This window comes from Lipotes vexillifer, unplaced genomic scaffold (assembly GCF_000442215.2).
Source record: "Lipotes vexillifer unplaced genomic scaffold, Lipotes_vexillifer_v1.1 scaffold40, whole genome shotgun sequence".
Taxonomy (NCBI): domain Eukaryota; kingdom Metazoa; phylum Chordata; class Mammalia; order Artiodactyla; family Lipotidae; genus Lipotes; species Lipotes vexillifer.
The window spans coordinates 3,207,472-3,217,304 of NW_006771578.1; the positions used below are offsets into that span (position 1 = coordinate 3,207,472).

Below are 9,833 nucleotides of genomic sequence, written 5' to 3' on the forward strand. Positions count from 1 at the left end.
ACTGATAAGACAAATGGGAGATCTGTGTAAAGGGTCTACAGGAACCCTTTGTACTATTCTAGCCACTTTATGTTTAAAATCATTTCAAAATAAAAGGTTTACTAGTATACATACAAAATGCTATTTATATACATAAAGAAAAACTATGGAAGAAATCACACCACAATAATAGTTATCTCTGGATAATGCCTTCTTTACTACTTCTCTGTATTCTTTAAATAAGCACTACACCCTAAGAAATGAAAGAGGAAATTGTATTTTGAAAATAATCATCCTTCAACTTAGCTGCTTCGGTTTTGTGCTTGAGGTTAAGATCTGGAGTCTCCATTTGCCATCACCCTTTGTATTTAAAAACCAGAATAGATGATGCACACGTTACACAGGGCATTCGTCTACCTAATCCAGACAACTGGCATTTTAATACAGACTACCAATTTTCCAAGAGTCACTACCACTTAAGAACTTCTAAATACTTACCTGCAGTTTTTTCCCATAATATGGAAAATATTTGAAATCTATCATTCCATTGGAAGGATAAGTTGATAGCACTGCTGTGTTTTCACCCTAAAGTTGAAAACAAAACAAACCCTTTTTAGGTCACAAAAAATAGTTTTTAAAAATGTATTTTTATTAAAGCAGTATCAATTATGGACAGTATGAAGAAACTACAATGTTGCTCCAACTGCATTCACTACAAGTGTATTTTTGAAAAGAGACTTACTCATGTTGATTTAAACCGTTTGACACAAACTATCCTGATTTCCTAATATATCTTATATACTTTTCCATGACAGTCCCTTTAACTTACAGCCAGATCTGCTCATGCAATGTCTGTAAAATCTTATCTGTCTTCCAACTACCAAATGCCAGTTCTCCAGCCACTGACAGCAGAAATGCACAAGTAGGTCTGGGACCAATGAATCCTAAAATGAATAAAATATTGTGCTTCCAGACTGGAAAGCAATAGCTGCCACACCTAGAAGGTACCACTCATGCCTGGGAGGCAGCAGGTCCAAAAGTTTCACATGATTAACAACCATGGTAACTGTAACCAGAGGCGGAAACTATGATGCAGCTGACAAACTGTTGGGGAAAATTTAAAGTACTCCAAGGAATACCCTTCTTAACCAATTTAAATACCACATTTCCCTTAAATAATTTTTATGAGCACATGTAAATCAGTTAGAAGTATTATATGTCTACTGCAATTATATTCCATGTATTAAAAAAACTGATACAGGAACTTCCCTGGCGGTCCAGTGGTTAAGACTCTGCGCTTCCACCGCAGGGGGCACGGATTCCATCCCTGGTCAGGGAACTAAGATCCGGGATGCCGCTAGGCACAGCCAAAAAATAAATTTAAACAAACAAGCAAACAAAAAACTGATACAACAAAAAAGAAACAGACTCTCAGATACAGAAAACAAATTAGTAGTTACCTTTGGGGAGAGGGAAGGGGAGAGGGACAATATAGTGGTAGGGGATTAAGAGGTACAAACTACCATGTACAAGATAAATAAGCTGGGCTTCCCTGGTGGCGCAGTGGTTGGGAGCCCGCCTGCCAATGCAGGGGACACGGGTTTGAGCCCTGGTCCAGGAAGATCCCACATGCCGCGGAGCAACTAAGTCCGTGCGCCACAACTACTGAGCCTGTGCTCTAGAGCCCGCGAGCCACAACTACTGAAGCCCACACGCCTACAGCCCGTGCTCCGCGAGAGAAGCTACCGCAATAAGAAACCCGCTCACCGCAACAAAGAGTAGCCCCCGCTCACCGCAACCAGAGAAAGCCCACATGCAGCAACGAAGACCCAACGTAGCCAAAAACAATAAATAAATAAAATAAATTTATTAAAAAAATAAAAATAAAAAATAAATAAGCTACAAGGATAAATTGTACATCACAGGGAATATAGCCAATATTTTATAATAACTATGCATGAAGTATCATATTTAACAATTGTGAATCACTGTGTTGCACACCTGAAACTTATGTAAAATTATAAATCAACCATACCTCAAAAAAAACTGATATACATGATAATGATACAAATCTAGTATTCTTCTTGAAAAATAAGCAATTTATGAAAATTCTCATGTAACACATTCTGAATAGACCCAATATTAATGACTGTAACTTTTACACATACTGAGTAAATGACAGACATCAATGATTAAAATCAGTGGCAACTTCACAAGGCACTAATTAAAATAAAACGTTACTAAATGTCTGCATTCTAGATTTGAATACACGAATTTCTACTTTTGAAAGCATACATGAAACACTATAGCAAAACTAAGAATCTTCTCTAAGGGAAGCGGTACTCTGCTTACTTCCCTTAACCACCACAAAGCAGCAGATGTGCATGGGGTGAGAGAAACACATGGACAAGCAACACAGGCAAGACAGCAAAGCATAAAGCGATGACAACCCACAAAAAGCGCAAGTTCTAACGATCCAGATCAACAATATGTAAAAAGAACAGGAGAGGGGCTTCCATGGTGGCACAGTGGTTAAGAATCCGCCTGCCAACGCAGGGGACATGGGTTCAAGCCCTGGTCAGGGAAGATCCCACATGTCGTGGAGCAACTAAGCCCACGTGCCACAAGTACGGCACGCCTAGAACCTGTGCTCCGCAACAAGAGAAGCTGCTGCAATGAGAAGCCCATGCACCGCAAGGAAGAGCAGCACCCGCTTGAACGAAGATCCAATGCAGCCAAAAATAAATAAATTTATTTTTAAAAAAAAAGGAGATAACAAGGCTAAGGAAAACTGTAGAAGCCATTTTTCATTCACTATTCAAACACCACCCTACGTTTGTACTCCTTAATTTAAAAAAAGTCTAAAAAAGAATCTAAAAAGGAGTGGATATATGTGTATGTATAACTGATTCACTTTGCTGTACACCTGAAACTAACACAACATTGTAAATCAACTATACTCCAATAAAAATGAAAAACAAATTGAAAAAAACCAGAATACATGCTAAAAAAAGTCTAAAATAACATTTTATATAGGAGAAAAAAAATCACTTTGATATAAGTACTTATGTACATTACTTTTTTTTTTTTTTTCTTTTTGCGGTACGTGGGCCTCTCACTGCCATGGCCTCTCCCACTGCGGAGCACAGGCTCCAGATGCGCAGGCCCAGCAGCCATGGCTCACGGGCCCAGCCGCTTCACGGCACGTGGGATCCTCCTGGAGCGCGGCACGAACCCGCGTCCCCGGCATCGGCAGGCGGACTCCCAACCACTGCGCCACCAGGGAAGCCCCATTAATTACTTTTAACCTTTTTTTCCTTCATAATTCATAGAAACACAGAGACGTTCCCCAAAATGTAAAAGGTTTTCTTTAATTAATTAATTAATTTATTTTTGGCTGTGTTGGGTCTGTTGCTGTTCACGGGCTTTCTCTAGTTGTGGCGAGCCAGGGCTACTCTTCGTTGCGGTGCGTGGGCTTGTCATTGTGGTGGCTTCTCTTGTTGCAGAGCTCGGGCAGCACTTGGGCTCAGTAGTTGCGGCACGTACACGTGGGCTTCAGTAGCTGTGGCACACGGGCTTAGCTGCTCCGCAGCATGTGGGATCATCCTGGACCAGGGATTGAACCCATGTCCCCGGTGCTGGCAGGGGGATTCTTAACCACTGTGCCAGCAGGGAAGTCCTGGGTTACAGTTTATTGAGCACTTCAGTGTGCATTTTCAGCCACATACCACACTCAGTTTATATTTACCTCATTTAGGCATAAAACCCTTAAGTGTGTAGGATCAGTTATAGAGAGGGGAACTGAGGCTCAGAGTTATGGTCACATGCTCAATTAATTGTTGTACGGGTTTGTGCCTAAGCCACCACGTTGGCAGACTTTTACTTAAAATTAACACTTAGAAATTGTGAAAGAATAAAATGCATATCTGAACAATGATGAGGTACTTTACAGTGAAGCTACATGTCATGGTTTTCTAAGTATACGAATGGCATCATGTTGGAAACCATGAGCAACTAAGTCCAAGAGTCTATTAGCAGTCACTAAGTTCCACTGAAAACAAAATAAAGGTTTAAAACTAATGTATTTTGGTTCTTCTGTAGAGTCATCACCTGTAAATAACTTGAAGAACACACAGCAAATGTTCTAAGCAGTGATTAACTCTGGGTAGCATTTACCAAATGTTTTCCTTCTGCATTTTTCTAAATTTTCTTAAATGAACACGATTCACTTTTGTAAGAAAATTTAAAAAAACACTAATGACATAAATATGAATATTACATCTTTTGCAGGAACCATCCTTTAAAATTAAAGGCCACCTCTAAAAGCATGTTCTGTCATCAATGTTTTAGTGTTTCCAGGACTCTTAACTTGTATGAAAGCAATTAAGGGACTGCCCCAGTGGCACAGTGGATAAGACTCTGTGCTCCCGATGCAGGGCACAGGGGTTTGATTCCTAGTCAGGGAACTAGATCCCACATGCGTGCCTCAACTGAGCTCGCATGTCACAACTAAGGAGCCCACATGCTGCAACTAAGGGGCTGGCAAGCTGCAACTAAGGAGCCCACCTGCTGCAAGTAAGACCAGGCCCAACCAAATAAATAAATAAATAAACAAAAACAAGACAAAAAAAAATCCTTGTAAATAAATAAAAGCAGATCAAAGTTAAGAATACAAGACAAAATAAAAGACGGATGTATTATATAAAAAGTAAGTCAACTAAAGAATTTACCCTAAAAACAACTGATATAGACAAATCTAATGGAAAACAGCAATATGGTGAGATGCAGTAAATGTTGCCATCTGTTCAGAGCCACACCTCGAAAATTTATGGATTCCACCTGATTACTCCTTTGTGACTAGCCTACGAGTAAAATGCAGTTTTACAAAGATTTCCTCCAATTTTGTGTTTTTTTAAAAACAAAAATATTCCACAACTAAATAAACAAAACAAAAACCCCATCTATTATTTTGATTATTTTATGTACTTTCCACACAACTCTTCAAAAGCAAAAGGGACAGCAAACTGAAATCTGAGTCATTAGACCAGATGTTCCCCCAACTATTCTAGAAGTTCCCCCAACTATTCTAGAATAGTTCCCCCAACTGTTCTAGAAGCAAAAGATACATAACAGATAACAAGGAGAAATATCCATTTATAATCCTAAGTGAAGAGTTAACACGCAGTAGTTTATACTGGCCAAAGGCTTACAGAAGTGAAACCTTAGGAAGGGAGTGGAAGGCTTTTGTCCTTCTGGCTGTGTGTGTGTGTGTGTGTGTGTGTGTGTGTGTGTGTGTATGTGTGTGTTTTCCTTTCTTGATGGTGTTGGCTCCACAGACCCACTGTTCCAAGTATATCTACATTGTCTGCTCACATGCAGAGGCAAAAGTTCCTGCACACAGGACACTCATAAAATCAGCACTTCCACCTGGCTGAAGGCTCACAGCCAGCCTCAGGAACCTTCTACTGGAAAGAATTGCAAGCAAGGGGGATCACAGAGTTACACAATACATTTCCTAAATCTGTCTTGTAGGTGTTAACGTTTTCTCCTGTTTTGAGATGACAGTGGAAGCTCACTAGATTTTTAGAAGGATTTGTATACCAAGAAAAACTCAGCTTAGATGCAGCATCTGGTTTTAAGTGAGATGCTGATTTTTAATCCAAGTTTCCAGCTGAGCTGACTATGGCATAAGGAGATAAAGTGAGCTGCCTATGGTCACACATGCATACTTCAACCCAGATGAGAAAACCACAAAATTCCCAGCTTTTCATTCTATTCTAAATCGTGAATAAATACTCAAAATAAATCAATAAGGATATTCTAAAGCAGGAGTTCTCAGAGTGTGGGTCCCAGACCAGCAGCATCACCATCACCTAGAAACTTTAGTTAAAAACGCAAATTTTGCAGCATCACCCCAGACCTACTGAGTCAGAAACTGCAGAACTGGGACCTAAGAAACCCTCCAAGTGATTCTGATGCATGATCAGATCTGAGAACCACCCAGCAAGAAGTTTCTGCCCAAATAAGAAATCCATTCATCGTTAAAAGGGATTACAGTTTTCTTTGGCAAACAACTTTAGAAGTGATTTCAATGTAACATTTCAAGTAAGACACTTCTGACATATTAACTGGAGCTGGAATGCTAATATTTTACACAATGATAAAATTAAATTTAGAACTTAACAGTTTCTCCTGAGAACTCTTACCCATCATTTACATATTTGTCTTAGTTGAACTTTGCAGCATGGAGAGAAAACAAAAGAAATTATGAAAGGAAAATAGCACAGTGCTCTGGAAAAAATAAAGTAGGGATGAGAGAGCAGAATAATGCCTCCTTAAGGAAAATGTACCATGTTTCATCAAATCTCAGATGCCACTGATGTACACCAATTTAGGTACTATTAAGAAAGAAAAAATCTTATATACTATTAAGACACTATCAGTTATAAGGCCAACCCCAATTTTGGTGTTATCAAGCTAGAAAAAAGAAAATGAATCTTAAAATCAGTGAAATATGGTATATGTAAATATAAAGGCAAAGTATGTGAAATCAAATGCACATGGAAAATAAGTCTTTTTGAATTATCATTAGCAAACAGAGAAGGGCTACCCCCAAAGGTTGGTGGAGTTTTATTCTTCTAAGAATGGCACTACAATGGACTTTAAAAATGTGACAGGGAAGGAAAAAAATGACTATATTCATTAGACTTTTAAAGTATTTTTAAGATACACTAAGGCTTTAACAGAAATTGGGTTATTTTCTGAATACTAACCTTCAAAATACATTCTATCCTTGGTTCTCCTTGAGGCTTTAATCCAATTATCTAAGGTAAAGAAACACTGATTAACTGAAACATCACAATGGTATACAACAGAACCTCTTCCTTCATTGCTGGGGACACAGGGGTGGGAGGGTTGAGATGAACACTAACACTGCATTAAAACCCTGTTACCTCTGCCTTTTACTTTAATTTTATTTTAGAGGATTAGAACAGACTTTTCAATATAATAATCTTACCAATTATCTATCTTATTATAGTACTGGGGCAATTTAGAAAATAAATCAGTTATCAATGAATTGACCAAAACACAGCATTGCGCTTTGCTACCCTAAAACAAGAAATAAATAGAAACCTTTACATTGCATTATTTATATGAACACATCATTAATGCAAATAAGAATGGCAACGGCGTAATATAGTAACTGTTCTTCATGAAAATATATTAGGTCACAACCCTACCATGTTTCCATAAGGCTTCCACAGAGCCCTGCTGTATTTCACATCTATCTGTTCTACAAAACATACACTTAATGAATCGCATTTTGAGGGCTCTCACAGCACCACTCAGTTCTATGTAATGAGGCTTTCATTTATGTGGTTGATATAACTAACTCTGTATGAATGATAACAGATATTTATCCATATATTTTGTGAGAGGATTTTTTGGCCTTTTGAATTATATGCATTTTAATTTACATTTTATAATTTATATACATTTTAATGTGAATGCCTGTAAAATGTAAGTACTCCTCCCGAAAGACAGGTATTGTTGCAACTGAAATAATAATTTCAAGAGCAATAACTATCCGTGCCCTTGCAATGATCTTGGAACAAACTATACTGGGATTACATGCCCTGCTACACCCTTATACAACATGTCACTGCCGATCCCTGTGTGCCTGATGATGCCTTCCTGTCATGCCTGCAAAGTTCTGCCCTAACAGCAAGTATGATCTCACATCCTCATCATTCAGAGGACATACTGACAAAGAAAATAAACTCAGAAGGTTGGTCCTGTGGGAGAAGGAACTGGAATTTCTTCTCTTGGCTTTATAATGGGAACAGATTTTCCATCAATCTAGGTGTTGTGAAGATACTCGTAGGAGGCAGGGATTACAAAAGGCATCCCTGTTGGAGGGAATGGATTTAATTCATCTTACACGCTAGATCACCTGGTTTCACATTACAGTTGGCCCTCCCTATCCAGGGGGGGTTCCACATCTGCGGATTCAACCAATCGCAGATCAAAAACATTTGGGGAAAAAAATCCCAGAAAGTTCCAAAGAGCAAAATTCGAATTTGCTGTGTGCTGACAACTTTTTACACAGCACTTACACTGAATTAGGTATAAGTACTCTAGAGATGCTTCTGAGTACACAGGAGGATGTGCGTAGGTTACATGCAAATACTATGCCATTTTATATAAGGGACTATGCCATTGTATATAAGAGCACCTCCAGATTTTGGTGTCCTCAGGGGTCCTAGAATCAATTCCCCACAGATACCGAGGAATAAACTATCTGAGTTTCTTGTGTGGACTGTGAAAACTCATGTCTACTTTATTTAACAGTATGTGGTATGTGTGAGCTCCCTAGCATTTCTGAGGGAAGTAGGGGTCCCCTTGAAATAGTTGTTCAGATTGCTCCCACTTGCAGGCCTACCCATCTTGCCTTCAGTTTCACCTCCACTTTGTTAACCTTAGTTCTTAAGTGTTGCTAAAACATCCCATTAAATGTTTATTGAGCACCTACTATGTGCCAGGCAATGTTTCAGAATGATTTCCGGAGTGCTATGAGATAATCAGAAACTGTCGCTGTCCATGGGGACAGGGGAAGGAGAGGCTGGAGGGAAGCCAGTCTGGGTGCTTAAGGGTCTAGCTGGCTCTCCCTACAGGGAAACTCCTTATTTAGCAGTGCCAACTTCAGAAGACTCAAGTTTTAGTTTTATTAGGGATGGTAACTTTAGTGATATGTCAACTCAAGCCCTTGAGAGGCCTCCACCTGTTTAGGAAATTGCCTTTTCTCTGCGTAAATGACCAGGAATTACCTCATTCTTCAAGGGAGACCATACAGGCCTCAACAGGTTAACTGTATCAGAACACAACTCTGCAGTACCATTATAGAGCAGCAAGGCACAGGGTTTGGAGATCACTTCATTATGCAAGGAAAGCATCTTCCTTTTGCACAATGACTCCACAACATTGTTACTTAGATGTAGAGAACATTAGCTTCTTGGTTTGCTAATGGCTATACAATTCAGGCACTTTCTCTGGACAACATGGCAAAATGCTGCTGGGTTCATTTTAATGCAAATTTATCTCTATTTCTACTATTTAATTACATAGACATATACTATAAAGCTATGCTTTGCTACTAAATATTCAGAAAAAGTTAAATAAGCCAAAACTTTATAAGTTTGCCGTGGGATTTTAAATTACATTGCCACAGAGGATGCAAAGATGAGCACAGCACATTAACACAACCAAGCTGTGGGCATGATCCCCAGAATACCTGATCCCTGAAGCTCTGATCTACGCTTAAGTGCATATAGCTAGCTCCAAAAGAGAAAAATTGAAGTTGTGTTACTCCCTAATTTATGACTAATTTATGAACCAATTGCTTTTTTCTGTATTAATTTTCCAAAGGTCAATATCACTGTTAGCTTTTTACACAAGCTACCCCCAAGTGAGAGAGCACTGAATAAATAGTTGCCAGCTTCTTAATAGAAGAGATTTGGAAAAAGCGGCAGCAGCAATAAATTATGTACATACTCTGTTCATTTTCACAAGCATACAAGGGCGTCCTGTGGAGTAGCCAAACTTGGGATCGTCCACACCACTGCACGCTTCAAGTAAGGCAAGAGGAAACCGACAGGAAGTATATTCTGGACCCTTCTGCTCAAAAAACACTCCACTGGTACAATTGGTGAGATTCTTCTGTTCTTCTAAGCCATATGCTAAAAAGGAAACAGCCAAAAAGGACCTTAAACACAACCAGAAATATATCATCCTTTGGAGAACATTCTTCAAAGACAAAAACAGCAATGCCATTTACTGGAAAATTTTAGGGAAAG

General features: G+C 39.0%; 1 protein-coding gene across 1 annotated transcript in view; it reads right to left on the reverse strand.

Moving 5' to 3' along the window:
- ATP1B3 (ATPase Na+/K+ transporting subunit beta 3) overlaps positions 1 to 9,833 on the reverse strand; it is a 42,302-nt gene that overhangs the window by 2,414 nt on the left and 30,055 nt on the right. The window contains exons 4-6 of the mRNA XM_007446959.1: positions 9,532 to 9,716; positions 6,753 to 6,803; positions 478 to 564 (exon numbers count right to left, since the gene is read on the reverse strand). Coding sequence (XP_007447021.1) covers positions 478 to 564; positions 6,753 to 6,803; positions 9,532 to 9,716 — 323 coding nt within the window. The remainder of the gene's footprint in view (positions 1 to 477; positions 565 to 6,752; positions 6,804 to 9,531; positions 9,717 to 9,833) is intronic.